The sequence below is a fragment of the Dama dama genome, chromosome 20 (genome assembly GCF_033118175.1).
Source record: "Dama dama isolate Ldn47 chromosome 20, ASM3311817v1, whole genome shotgun sequence".
NCBI lineage: Eukaryota > Metazoa > Chordata > Mammalia > Artiodactyla > Cervidae > Dama > Dama dama.
In genome coordinates this window covers 51657902-51670629 of record NC_083700.1, presented here as the reverse complement: position 1 = coordinate 51670629, position 12728 = coordinate 51657902, and the positions used below count along the sequence as shown (strand labels likewise).

General features: G+C 35.8%; 1 protein-coding gene across 1 annotated transcript in view; it reads right to left on the bottom strand.

The window, feature by feature from the left end:
• HFM1 (helicase for meiosis 1) overlaps window positions 1-12728 on the bottom strand; it is a 203876-nt gene that overhangs the window by 42502 nt on the left and 148646 nt on the right. Inside the window, exons 25-26 of the mRNA XM_061168448.1 lie at window positions 4323-4420; window positions 4108-4236 (exon numbers count right to left, since the gene is read on the bottom strand). Coding sequence (XP_061024431.1) covers window positions 4108-4236; window positions 4323-4420 — 227 coding nt within the window. The remainder of the gene's footprint in view (window positions 1-4107; window positions 4237-4322; window positions 4421-12728) is intronic.

Below are 12728 nucleotides of genomic sequence, written 5' to 3'. Positions count from 1 at the left end.
AGTGAAACAGCTGTTTTAAAAAGATTGTGCATTTTAATTGATATTGTTAGACTTAAGCTCCAACCAACACTGCATGAGCATGTTCATAACCTTATTTTATCTCCTACAAGACTTGTAGTTTTTGCTCATTTGGTGAGTGAATATTTTTTCATTTTTACAATTTTATTGACTGAATATAACTGATTTACAATAAACTCGACATGTGATTTTGTGTGTTTATGTGTGTATGAGAAACTATCACTACAACCAAGCTAATAAACAACACTATTGCTTCTAAAAGTTTTCTTGTGCCCCTTTGTAATTTGTCCTGCCCTTCCCACACTGTCCCTAAGCAACCACTGATCTGCTTTCTATTACTATTCTGTTTCCTAGTCTTTCATTTAAATGTAATTAGTCTGGCTTCTTCTACTCTGTATGATTATTCTAAGATTCATCCATGTTGGTATTTGTGTCAACACTTCATGCCTTTTTATTGCTGAGTATAGCTGAAACTCCATTACTTTGGCCACCTCATGGGAAGAGTTGACTCATTGGCAAAGACCCTGATGCTGGGAGGGATTGGGGGCAGGAGGAGAAGGGGATGACAGAGGATGAGATAGCTAGATGGCATCACCGACTCGATGGACATGAGTTTGAGTAAACTCCAGGAGATGGTGATGGACAGGGAGGCCTGGCATGCTGCGATTCATGGGGTCACAAAGAGTCAGACACAACTGAGTGACTGAACAGAACTGATATATATCCATACCATGGGATATAACACTATTTTCCATTTGCCTGTTCATAGATATTTAGGCTGTTTTCCAATGTCTTTGTTACTAGAATTGTGTGTCTACATGCTTTCATGCTTTTCTTTCTCTTGGGTACCTAACCATGACAGGACAGGTGGCATGGTAGGTTTATGCTGAACTTTTAAAGAAGTAATCAAATGGTTTTCCAAAGTGGTTTTAACATTTTACATTTCCACAGTGAGAGTTCCAGTTGAACCATATTCTCTCCAGCACTCTGTCAGTTTTTAATTGTGTACTGTGTGTACTGTATAATTTCAATTGTGCTAAATTAAATTAATTAAATTAACAAATTTAATAAATTGTGATAGATATAATTAACACATTTAATTTTAATTGTGTGGATGTGTACTGGTATCACATTGTCATTTTAATTTGCATTTCTCTTATGACTAATGATGTTGAACATCTTCTCAGGCACTTATTTGCCATACACACATCTTCTTAGATGATGTGTCTGTTTCAATCTTTTTGCCCACTGTTTTATTCAGTGGTTTGTCTTATTATATATTCTAAGTATAAGTCCTCCATCAGATATATGTTCTGCAGATATTTTCTTATAGTCTGGTGGCTTATTTTATCTTCTTCCTCCTCCTTCTTTAACAGTATTTTATGAAAAGCAAAGCTTTGATTAAATCCACTTTTTTTTCTTTTATAGTTTGTGCTTTTGCACTGATTCTAAGACATCTCTGCCAAATCTAAGATCACTTGCTGCCTCTGAAGATAGAGGAAAAGGGCTATGATCAAGGAATCAAGTATTCTTTAGAAGCTGAAGGCAGGAAAATGGATTCACCCCTAAGGAAAACAGCCTTGCCAAACCCTGATTTTATCCCAGTGAGACCCACATCAGAAATCTAAAGAACTTTAAAGAAAATAAATTTCTGGTGCTTTAAGTCACAAAGTTTGTGCTAATTTGTTATGATGGCAATAGAAAACTAATATAGCACAGTTTTTCTAATTTTAGCTTCTGATTTTTTCTTACTAGTATGTAGAAATAAAATTAATATTTACATATTGACCTTGTATCCTTCAACCATGCTTAACCTCTCCTACCTCCCATGGAATTTTCTACATAGATGATCATGTGATCATGTATTAATAAAAACATGCATACTTCTTTCTTTTCTAAACTGTACGCTTTTCTTTTTTTTTTCTTGGCTGATTGTATGGTTAGAACCTCTAGTATAATGTTTACTGGAATTAGTAACAGCGGGCATCCTTATTTCATTCCTGATCTTAGAGGTAAAGCATTCAGCCTTTCACTATTAAATATAATGTTAGCTATAGGTTTTTCATAGATGTCCTTCATCAGTTTGAGAAATTTCCTCCTTTTTTAAATTTGTTGAGAGTTTTATTAGAAATGGATTTTGCATCTTGTCAAATTTTTTAACATCACTGAGATGACCATCTGTTATTTTTTTAGTTTGTTAATATGATAAATTACACTGATTGACATCAAGTGGTCAACTCATCTTGTATTGCTGGAATAAACCACATTTGGCCATGATATGTTCCCCCTTTTATTTATCACTGGTTCAATTTGTTAAAATTGTATAAAGAATTAGTGCATTTATATTACTAAGGGCTACTGGTCTGTCCTTTTCTTGAATGTCTTTGTTAGGTTTTGATAACAAGGCAATGCTGACCTCATAGAATGAGTTGGGAACTATCACCCCCCTTTCAAATTTTCTGAAAAAGTGTTTAGAATTGATACCGCTTCTTATAAAATGTTCAGTAGAATTCACCAGTGTAGCCTTCTATGCATGGGGTTTTCTTTGTAAGTTTTAAACTACAAATTTATTTAATAAATATAATCCTACTCATGCTGTTTCTGGAGTGGGCTCTGTCAGTTTGTGTTTTCAAGGAATTTTCCCATTTCATCAAAGTTGAGGAATTTAATGACATAAGGTGTTTTATAACATTTTCTTTCTATCATTTTGTTATCTATAAGATCTACAGTTATATCTCACATTTTTGTTATTGGAAATTTGTATCTTTTCTCTTTCTTGATCAGTCTGACTAGAGTGTTAATGATTTTAAAATAATCATCTTTTTGTTTCATTGATACTTTTGTTTTTAATTTATTTATGTTCTTTCAAAATTCTTATTTTCTGCCCACTTTGGGTTTAATTTGCTCTTTTTCTCATAACATGAAACTGAAATCACTGTTTTGAGACCTTTCTACTTTTCTAAGGTAAGTGTTTTAGTGCTATAATATTAATAACCATTTTACCTAAGTTCAAATTTTTCTGAAAGTTGTGATTTCCTAAATGTTGTATGTAACCTCCTCCCTAATTCAGAAATCTTGTATTTGTGGAGTGGGTGTGGCATTTGGTTTGCCAGGACTTAAATACTGACAGGAAGGTGAGCCATTAATCAAGAAACTTTCTTCTACTTTGACCTTACTTTCATGATCCAATCTCCACCTTCACCCCAGCTCCCAGGACTGGTCAGCTCCTGACTGATTTTCTTCACTGATTTCAAACTTCAAGGAAATACAAAGTAGTACTTCCTCAAAAAATAGTTAGAGATCTTTGTTCTAAGGAATAATCAGAGAACCCCTAGCAAACCATTACCTAAAGTTTTAATGTCCCCAAGATGCATATAAAGTTATAAAGTTAATAAGATTATCAGTCATGACATAACAACTGTCTTTTTGGGGTCCTTAGCTATCTAAGAAGGAGTAGGGTCACAAAGTCAAAGACACCAAACTGGAAAATTCCAAAGTGTTTGAGGCATATCCCAGTCTTTGTAAATAGCACCCTCTAGAGTTTTTGAGTGTGTGTTCTGAGCTAGATCCCAACAGACAGGAAATAAATTTGTCTAAAGATTTTTATAGTATCTCTATGAAAATCAGTACTAACATTGAAATGTTACTGAAAAAAGAGAAAAAGGTATAAATAAGTGGCATAATTTTTTGTAATGAATTAGGAGTGACCAGGACTGCTAGCTCTGTACCTTGTCATTGAGATCAAAACCAAATAGTCATAAAAGTAGAAGAAAGAACACAATATAGTTACCTAATTACTATTTCAATAGTAATAGTAAAATAAAATTTCACTCTTGGTTTGGTTTCAGAACAAATTTTAAAATAAGAGTATTCATTTTTATTAGATTTCCAAATTGATTTCAAATGCACTCTTTAAGCAGAAGAAAATGAAAATCAGATTTTCAAGAGAAGGAAAGTACAATAACTTACTTAGGCCCATAGGCACACTTTTCCTTAAAGGTCTACCATCATAGAACAATTTTCCTAACAGTGAAATACAAAAATAAATGGCAGACATTGATACACTGCCTACCTGTACTCAGTACCTACCAATTTTTTCCAGCTGTTTGGATACATGTGGAGAGTTTTCCCAAAGTTTACACCTAAAACATTTAGCTAAAATCAAACTGTTCAATAATACAGCAAACTTTTCTTGAGTAGCCACAAAATCTGATAACCCTAAAAAAAAAAAAAGTTTCCAGTATTAAATCTAGTATACTATTTTACTGGGAAAATATTGAAAATCTAACAAGTCTGTAACATACATCTTGTAATTCGTGAGCCATTTCTGAAAATCTTTGAGGTATCTTGTGTCAAAGCAAAGTCTTGTACAGGAATGCATCCTAGCTGAGCCTGAATAAGACTGGGGAAAGAAAAATTTCATTATTTCTTTTTAAAAATTACTATCTCACAATATTTGACATAGTGACTTAAGTCCGTCTTCTTAAAATTCCTCTCTGCCTTGATTTCTGTGACATTATACAGCTCTGTATCTTTTATCATTATTGTTGCAAGTCATTGCTGACTTCCTCTTCCCAACCTCTGAAAGGTCACTTCTTATTTCTCTACTCTTCTTTATTCACTCAACCTCTCTTTCTCTCAAAAAAATCTCATTTCTTCTCAAGACTTTCATTATAATCTCTAGACTGACAAATTTCAAATGATCACAGGGCACTTGCACTTAGACTGTTTTTCCTTTCCACCTCAACACATCTAAAATTGTTTCCATATTTTTCTCCAATAAAGCTCTGTCTTTGAACTTTACTATATATAAGTACTATAGAAAACAACACAATTTATATAATCAACAAATATTTACTAAGTGCCTTCTGAGTGGTAAAGCATCCTGTTAGGTGCTGAAGATTCTGTTCAACATTTGAAGGTTGGTAGCTTATTAGTTCCCTTGGTATCTCTAATTTTCTTGAAGAGATCACTAATCTTCCCCATTCTGTTGTTTTCCTCTATTTCTTTGCATTGATCGCTGAGGAAGGCTTTTTTATCTCTCCTGGCTATTCTTTGGAACTCTGCATTCAATACCAAGGGAACATTTCATGCAAAAATGGGCTCAATAAAGGACAGAAATGGGATGGACCTAACAGAAGCAGAAGATATTAAGAAGAGGTGGCAAGAATACACAGAAGAACTGTACAAAAAAGATCTTCATGACCCAGATAATCACGATGGTGTGATCACTCAACCTAGAGCCAGACATCCTGGAATGTGAAGTCAAGTGGGCCTTAGAAAGCATCACTACGAACAAAGTTAGTGGATGTGGTGGAATTCCAGTTGAGCTATTTCAAATCCTGAAAGATGATGCTGTGACAATGCTGCACTCAATAAGCCAGCAAATTTGGAAAACTCAGCAGTGGCCACAAGGACTGGAAAAGGTCCGTTTTCATTCCAATCTCAAAGAAAGACAATGCCAAAGTGTGTTCAAACTACCGCACAATTGCACTCATCTCACAAGCTAGCAAAGTAATGCTCAAAATTCTCCAAGCCAGGCTTCAGCAATATGTGAACCAAGAACTTCAAGATGTTCAAGCTGGTTTTAGAAAAGGCAGAGGATCCAGAGATCAAATGCCAATATCCGCTGGATCATCGAAAAAGCAAGAGAGTTCCAGAAAAACATCTATTTCTGCTTTATTGACTACGTGAAAGCCTTCGACTGTGTGGATCACAATAAACTGTGGAAAATTCTGAAAGAGATGGGAATACCAGACCACCTGACCTGCCTCTTGAGAAACCTGTATGCAGGTCAGGAAGCAACAGTTAGAACTGGACATGGAACAACAGACTGGTTCCAAATAGGAAAAGGAGGACATCAAGTCTGTATATTGTCACCCTGCTTATTTAACTTCTATGCAGAGTACATCATGAGAAACGGTGGGCTGGGTGAAGCACAAGCTGGAATCAAGATTGCTGGGAGAAATATCAATAACCTCAGATATGCAGATGACACCACCCTTATGGCAGCGAGTGAAGAGGAACTAAAAAGCCTCTTGATGAAAGTGAAAGAAGAGAGTGAAAAAGTTGGCTTAAAGCTTAACATTCAGAAAACTAAGATCATGGCATCTGGTCCCATCACCTCATGGGAAATAGATGGGGAGACAGTGGAAACAGTGTCAGACTTTATTTTTTGGGGATCCAAAATCACTGCAGATGGTGACTGCAGCCATGAAATTAAAAGATGCTTACTCCTTGGAAGGAAAGTTAGGACCAACCTAGACAGCATATTAAAAAGCAGAGACATTACTTTGCCAACAAAGGTCCATCTGGTCAAGGCTATGGTTTTTCCAGTGGTCATGTATGGATGTGAGAGTTGGACTGTGAAGAGGGCTGAGCGCCGAAAAATTGATGATTTTGAACTATGGTATTGGAGAAGACTCTTGAGAGTCCCCTGGACTGCAGGGAGATCCAACCAGTCCATCCTGAAAGAGATCAGTCCTGGGTGTTCATTGGAAGGACTGATGCTGAAGCTGAAACTCCAATACTTTGGCCACCTCATGTGAAGAGTTGACTCATTGGAAAAGACCTTGATGCTGGGAGGGATTGGGGGCAGGAGGAGAAGGGGATGACAGAGGATGAGATGGCTGGATGGCATCACCGACTCGATGGGAATGAGTTTGAGTAAACTCCGGGAGTTGGTGATGGACAGGGAGGCCTGGCGTGCTGTGATTCATGGGGTCGCAAAAAGTCGGACACGACTGAGTGACTGAACTGAGCTTATTAGTTGATTATTAGAAACAAGCAGTTGCTTGGCTATAAAAATTTGAGTGGTGGTAAGATTGGGTGGAGGCTATGGTTTTTCCAGTGGTCATGTATGGATGTGAGAGTTGGACTGTGAAGAAAGCTGAGCACCGAAGAACTGATGCTTCTGAACTGTGGTGTTGGAGAAGACTCTTGAGAGTCCCTTGGACTGCAAGGAGATCCAACCAGTCCATCCTAAAGGAGATCAGTCCTGGGTGTTCGTTGGAAGGACTGATGCTGAAGCTGAAACTCCAGTACTTTGGCCACCTCATGTGAAGAGTTGACTCATTGGAAAAGACCTTGATGCTGGGAGGGATTGGGGGCAGGAGGAGAAGGGGATGACAGAGGATGAGATGGCTGGATGGCATCACCGACTCGATGGGAATGAGTCTGAGTAAACTCCGGGAGTTGGTGATGGACAGGGAGGCCTGGCGTGCTGTGATTCATGGGGTCGCAAAGAGTAAGACACGACTGAGCGACTGAACTGAACTGAACTGAAGACTGGAGAAGGAAATGGCAACCCATTGCAGTGCTCTTGCCTGAAGAATCCTAGGGACGGGGGAGCCTGGTGGGCTGCCATCTATGGGGTTGCACAGAATCAGACATGACTGAAGCGACTTAGCAGCAGCAGCAGCAAGAGGGGAGAAAAGGAGTTACTATCTATTGTACCTACTGTATCTCAGGTTTTTGCTACCTCTTTTATCTGTTTACTTATCTAACCAGGCCTTGATATGCAAATCCCCCTAAGATTCTAACTAAAATTATTAGACTTGTATTTTCTGGGGAGATCTATTATAAGATCAAAAACTGGTATACGAAGAGAAAGGGTAGAATAATTATATTTCATGGCTTGCTTTTTGTAAACAATATATGAAAATAGGAAGAAGCAACTAACTCACATCTCAGAATGGATGTATATAGCTGAAACTATAGAGTAATTGGGCTTCCCTGGTGGTTCAGTGGTAAAGAACTTGTCTGCCAATGCAGGAGACATGGATTTGATCCCTGGGTCAGGAAGATCCTCTGGAGAAGGAAATGGTAACCCACTCCAGTATTCCTGCCTGGGAAATCTCGGGGACTGAGAAGCCTAGCAGGCTATAGTCCATGGGGTTGCAAAAGAGTCGGACAGGACTAAACAACAACACAACAGACTAATTACCTTTTTTGGCTATAATATATGCTTCTGAAAATTATTTTGTTACGTCTATTTAGAAATGGTTATACACCCCAATGTTCACAGCAGCATTATTTACAATCACCAAAGAATAGAAGCAACCTAAGTGTCCATCAACAGACGGATGGATAAAGATTGTGGTACATAAATATACAATGAACTAGTACTCAGCCACAAAAAAAAGAATAGAATTTTGTAATTTGCAGCAACATGGATGGATTTGGAGTCATTATGCTAAATGACTGGAGGAGGGCATGCCAACCCACTCCAGTATTCTTGCCTGAAGAATCCCCATAGACAGAGGAGCCTGGCAGGCTACAGTCCATGGAGTTGCAACAGTTGGACACAACTGAACGACTAAGTACAGCACAGCATGCTAAGTCAAATAATTCAGACAGAGAAAGACAATTACTATATGATATCACTGTTATGTGTTATCTAACAAATAAAACAAACTAGTGAGTAAAGCAAAAAAAAGAAACAGATCCAGATAACAAACTAATGATTACCACTGGGGAGAGAGATGGGAGCAGGGCAATATAAGGGTAGGAGGAATATAGGATGATTATGGAATTATACGAAATCATGTGTGTGAAACTTCTGAAAATTGTAAAGCACTGGCAGGAAAGCTATGACAAACCTAGACAGTGTGTTAAAAAGCAAAGATATCACTTTTCCGACAAAGAGCCATATAGTCAAAGCTATGGTCTTTCCAGCACTCAGGTACAATTGTGAGAGCTGGACCATAGAGAAGGCAGAATGCTGAAGAATTGATGCTTTTGAACTGTGGTGCTACAGAAGACTCTTGAGAGTATCCCGGACAGCAAGGAGATCAAACCAGTCAATCTTAAAGGAAATCAACCCTTAATACTCACTGGAAGGATTGATGCTGAAGCTGAAGCTCCAATACTTTGGCCACCTGATGCGAAGAGCTGACTCATTTGAAAAGACTCTGATGCTGGGAAAGATGGAGGGCAGTAGGAGAAGGGGGTGACAGAGGATGAGATGGATGGATGGCATCACCAACTCAATGGACATGAATTTAAACAAACTCTGGGAGATAGTGAAGGACAGGGAAGTCTGGTGTGCTGCAGTCATGGGGTTGCAGAGTCGGATATGACTGAGCAACTGAACAACAAAAATTAGAAATTAACAACAAAAGAATGACTATTTAAAAAAATTACTTTAAAAATTTTTAGCAATTTAAAATAATTTTTAAAGAAGAAACCAAACTAAAAACTAAAGAAATTATAAACTATTTAGAAAGAACAGCAATAGACTTAGAAAACCTATAGAACATTAGATTTACCACTCAAAGTGGTACTAACTGGAAAATTTGTCTGACATATTTTATAGAAAATTAAAAAAAAACAAAATAAATGGAGAAAAACACAGTTGAAAAGATTACAAAATGAAGTAGATGGGAGAAAAAATAAAGAAAAAATGAGAAATTAATGAAATAGAAAATTATAGTAAAGATAAAAATGTAAAATTAATAGAATATTAAATATGATAAATAAGTCAAAAATAAATGGCTTGAAGAGATCAAAATTTAGAAATCTCTAGCAAATCTGATTAAGAGAAAGGAGATGATACAAATAATATTAGAAATTAGAAAAGACATATATTTAGAGGAAATTTTACCTTATTAGAGAACAAAATACGTCATGTCATAAAAACTGACAAGCTGGGTGAAATGAATAGCTCAGGAACATATAAATTAACAATGATTTATTAAAAAAAAAGCTAGAAACCTTCAAAGAACAAAAAATATGAAATAAATTGCAGAGAAATCCAACTTTTAGATTCAGTGACAATGGTGAGCCATAACGGGTTGCTGGCTCTCCTCTTTGAACTCAAGACTATTTTTACAAATAAGTGAGAAAGAGGTTGATGGATTCCAGAATCAAATCCAAAAAGTGTGAGAAATTCTCTGGTGGTGAAACACTAGAAACTTGACAACTAAAACAGTAATGAGACAAAGATATTTGCTCTCTCTGAAACTAGAGAACATATAATAAAAGTTCTATCTACAACATAAGATAGTTTCTTATCTATAAGATAAGAAAAATAGAGTTATAAACTATTAGAAATCAAGAGATAAAACCATCACTATTTATAAATATGGCTGTCTCTCTAGGTAATCCCAGCAAACCATCTAAAGGACAACTCATTGTTAAGGGAGTTCAGTGAGAACCAGGTAAAACAATCAAAATTGTTTTTGACTGACTATAAAAAGGAGTGTAAAGGACTCACAATATCAAACTCTATAAAATACCAAGAAATAGACCTATCAAGAAATATAAAACCTAGTTCTAATGAGGTGGATGAAACTGGAGCCTATTATACAGAGTGAAGTAAGTCAGAAAGAAAACACCAATAGAATATATTAATGCATATATATGGAATTTAGAAAGATGGTAACGATGACCCCATATGTGAGACAGCAAAAGAGACACAGATGTAAGGAACAGACTTTTGGACTCTGTGGGAGAAGGTGAGGGTGGGATGATTTGGGAGAATGACATTGAAACATGTATATTATCATATGTGAAAGAGATTGCCAGTCCAGGTTCGATGCATGAGACAGGGTGCTCAAGGCTGGTGCACTGGGATGACCCTTAGGGATGAGATGGGGAGGGAGGAGGAAGGGAGGTTCAGGATGGGGAACACATGTACACCCATGGCTGATTCATGTCAATGTATGGTAAAAATCACTCCAATATTGTAAAGTAATGAGCCTCCAATTAAAAAAAATTAAAGAAGAAATATAAAACCTAAATGATGAGTTATAAAATATCACAAAGACAGAAAGATCTGAGTAGATGGCTAGAGATATCATACTTTTAAATTTCAGTACTGAGAAAGAATAATTCTTCCAAAAATTAATCTATAAAACCAATTTCAAAAGGCCTTTTCCTAGATCTTGACAAACTGATTCTAAAGTTCATAGGGAGGAAAAATGCAGGAATATTCTAAATGTTTTTTAAAGAACAGTAAGAAGGGACTTGCCTCACCAGATAACAAAACATGCAATAAAATGGTAGTAAGTAAAGCAATGTGGTAGTGTCACAGCAACAAAATAAACAGACTAACAGTAAGTATCCAGAATGAGACCCTTAGGAATTTAGTTTATGTGAAGATGGCATTCCAAATCAACAGGCAGAGAGAGAAAGACAACATATTTATTAAACACTCCTGACTGTCTTTCAGGGATGAAATATAATTAAATTCCTAATTCATATCATACATAAAAATTAACTCCAAACCTATGAGAAGCCTTCAGATAAAAATCAAATGATTTTAAAGTATTAGAAGAGATGACAGGAAAAATCCTATGATCTTAGGATATGTGGCAGACTGCTTTATATACATAACATTCGTTTTCTATTTCCATCTTAATAGCAGAATCCTAATTTTAATAAAGGCACACTAATAACAAGACATTTCTCTGTCTCCTTTGCACTTGGCTGTAGCCATGTACTCAGTGTGAAAGTGTTATCTGAGACTTTCAAGAAACCTACTGAAAAGAGAAAGGATATTCAAGTGTAATAAATGGCTGAAGCTCTAGCAGTCATTATGGACAATGAGATGACCTTGAAATAGAAGTCATGTGTGGGATAGCAAGGCAAAAAGACAGGAATACAGATTTGAAAATTTTTTAATATAATTTTTTACTCATTAGATTGACAAAACTTCAAATATACAAAACAAGTATTGGAAGGATGTATGGAAATCATTCTTTTTACAATATGGATGGCAACTGTAAATAAGAGAAGCTTTTTGAATGCAATTTGCATTAAATATTAAATCTTCTCATGTATACCCTTTCACCTGGAAATTCTTGAAAAATATGACATAAATACAAGGAAGTTCATTTCAGCCTTATTTGTAATAACAAAAATTTATAAGCCACCTAACTCTTCATCAATAAAAGAATGGTTAAAAATTACAGTATGTTCATACTATAGAATACATTGCTGTTAAAATACACACTGGTATTAAAATAAATGAGGTTAATATGTGGAGGTACTGATACAGAATTTTCATATCACAAGAGCAATAATTACAGTAAGACCTTTTTATATACAGACATGTCTATTAGCACATATTAAATATATATGTACTAAATAAATAGAAAGGAAATTGGAATGACCCACAGAAAACTACTGATAATAGTTACTTCTGGGGGTCAAAGGAGACCTGATTTTTTGCTTTATAAATTTTAATTTTGAATCTTTAAAAATGAATCCATGCATTACTTATTATATAGGTAATTGATATAAGAATTATATAAGAAGAAACAAATATGAAAAGAAATCACTGATTTGGAAATATATCCTATAAGTTCATTGAAAAATACCAATTAAAGAAAACAGAGCTAATGCTGAAGAGGATAGACCTCAGAATTATGAAAAATTAAAAAACAGCAATAAAGGGCAGAAAGTTGAAGGATAAAATTTTTAAATTAAGAGGATTAACACCTGCCTATAAAAGAACCAATCTGAAATTCAGCAAAGTAATAAGAATATGAGAGACATGAAAGTGGTATATATTAGCCTTCATTACCCACCAAAAGACTGTACATTTTAGATTAAGAAAATACCCCCCAGCCAGTCACTCTTCCTAGTCATATCAAGTAGTGACATAAAGTGGAAAATTACAAAAGGAAGCTAATTTATGATACATATGTGTGCATGTGTGCCAAGCATGTGTGCCAAGCTAATTTATGATACATATGTGTGCAGTT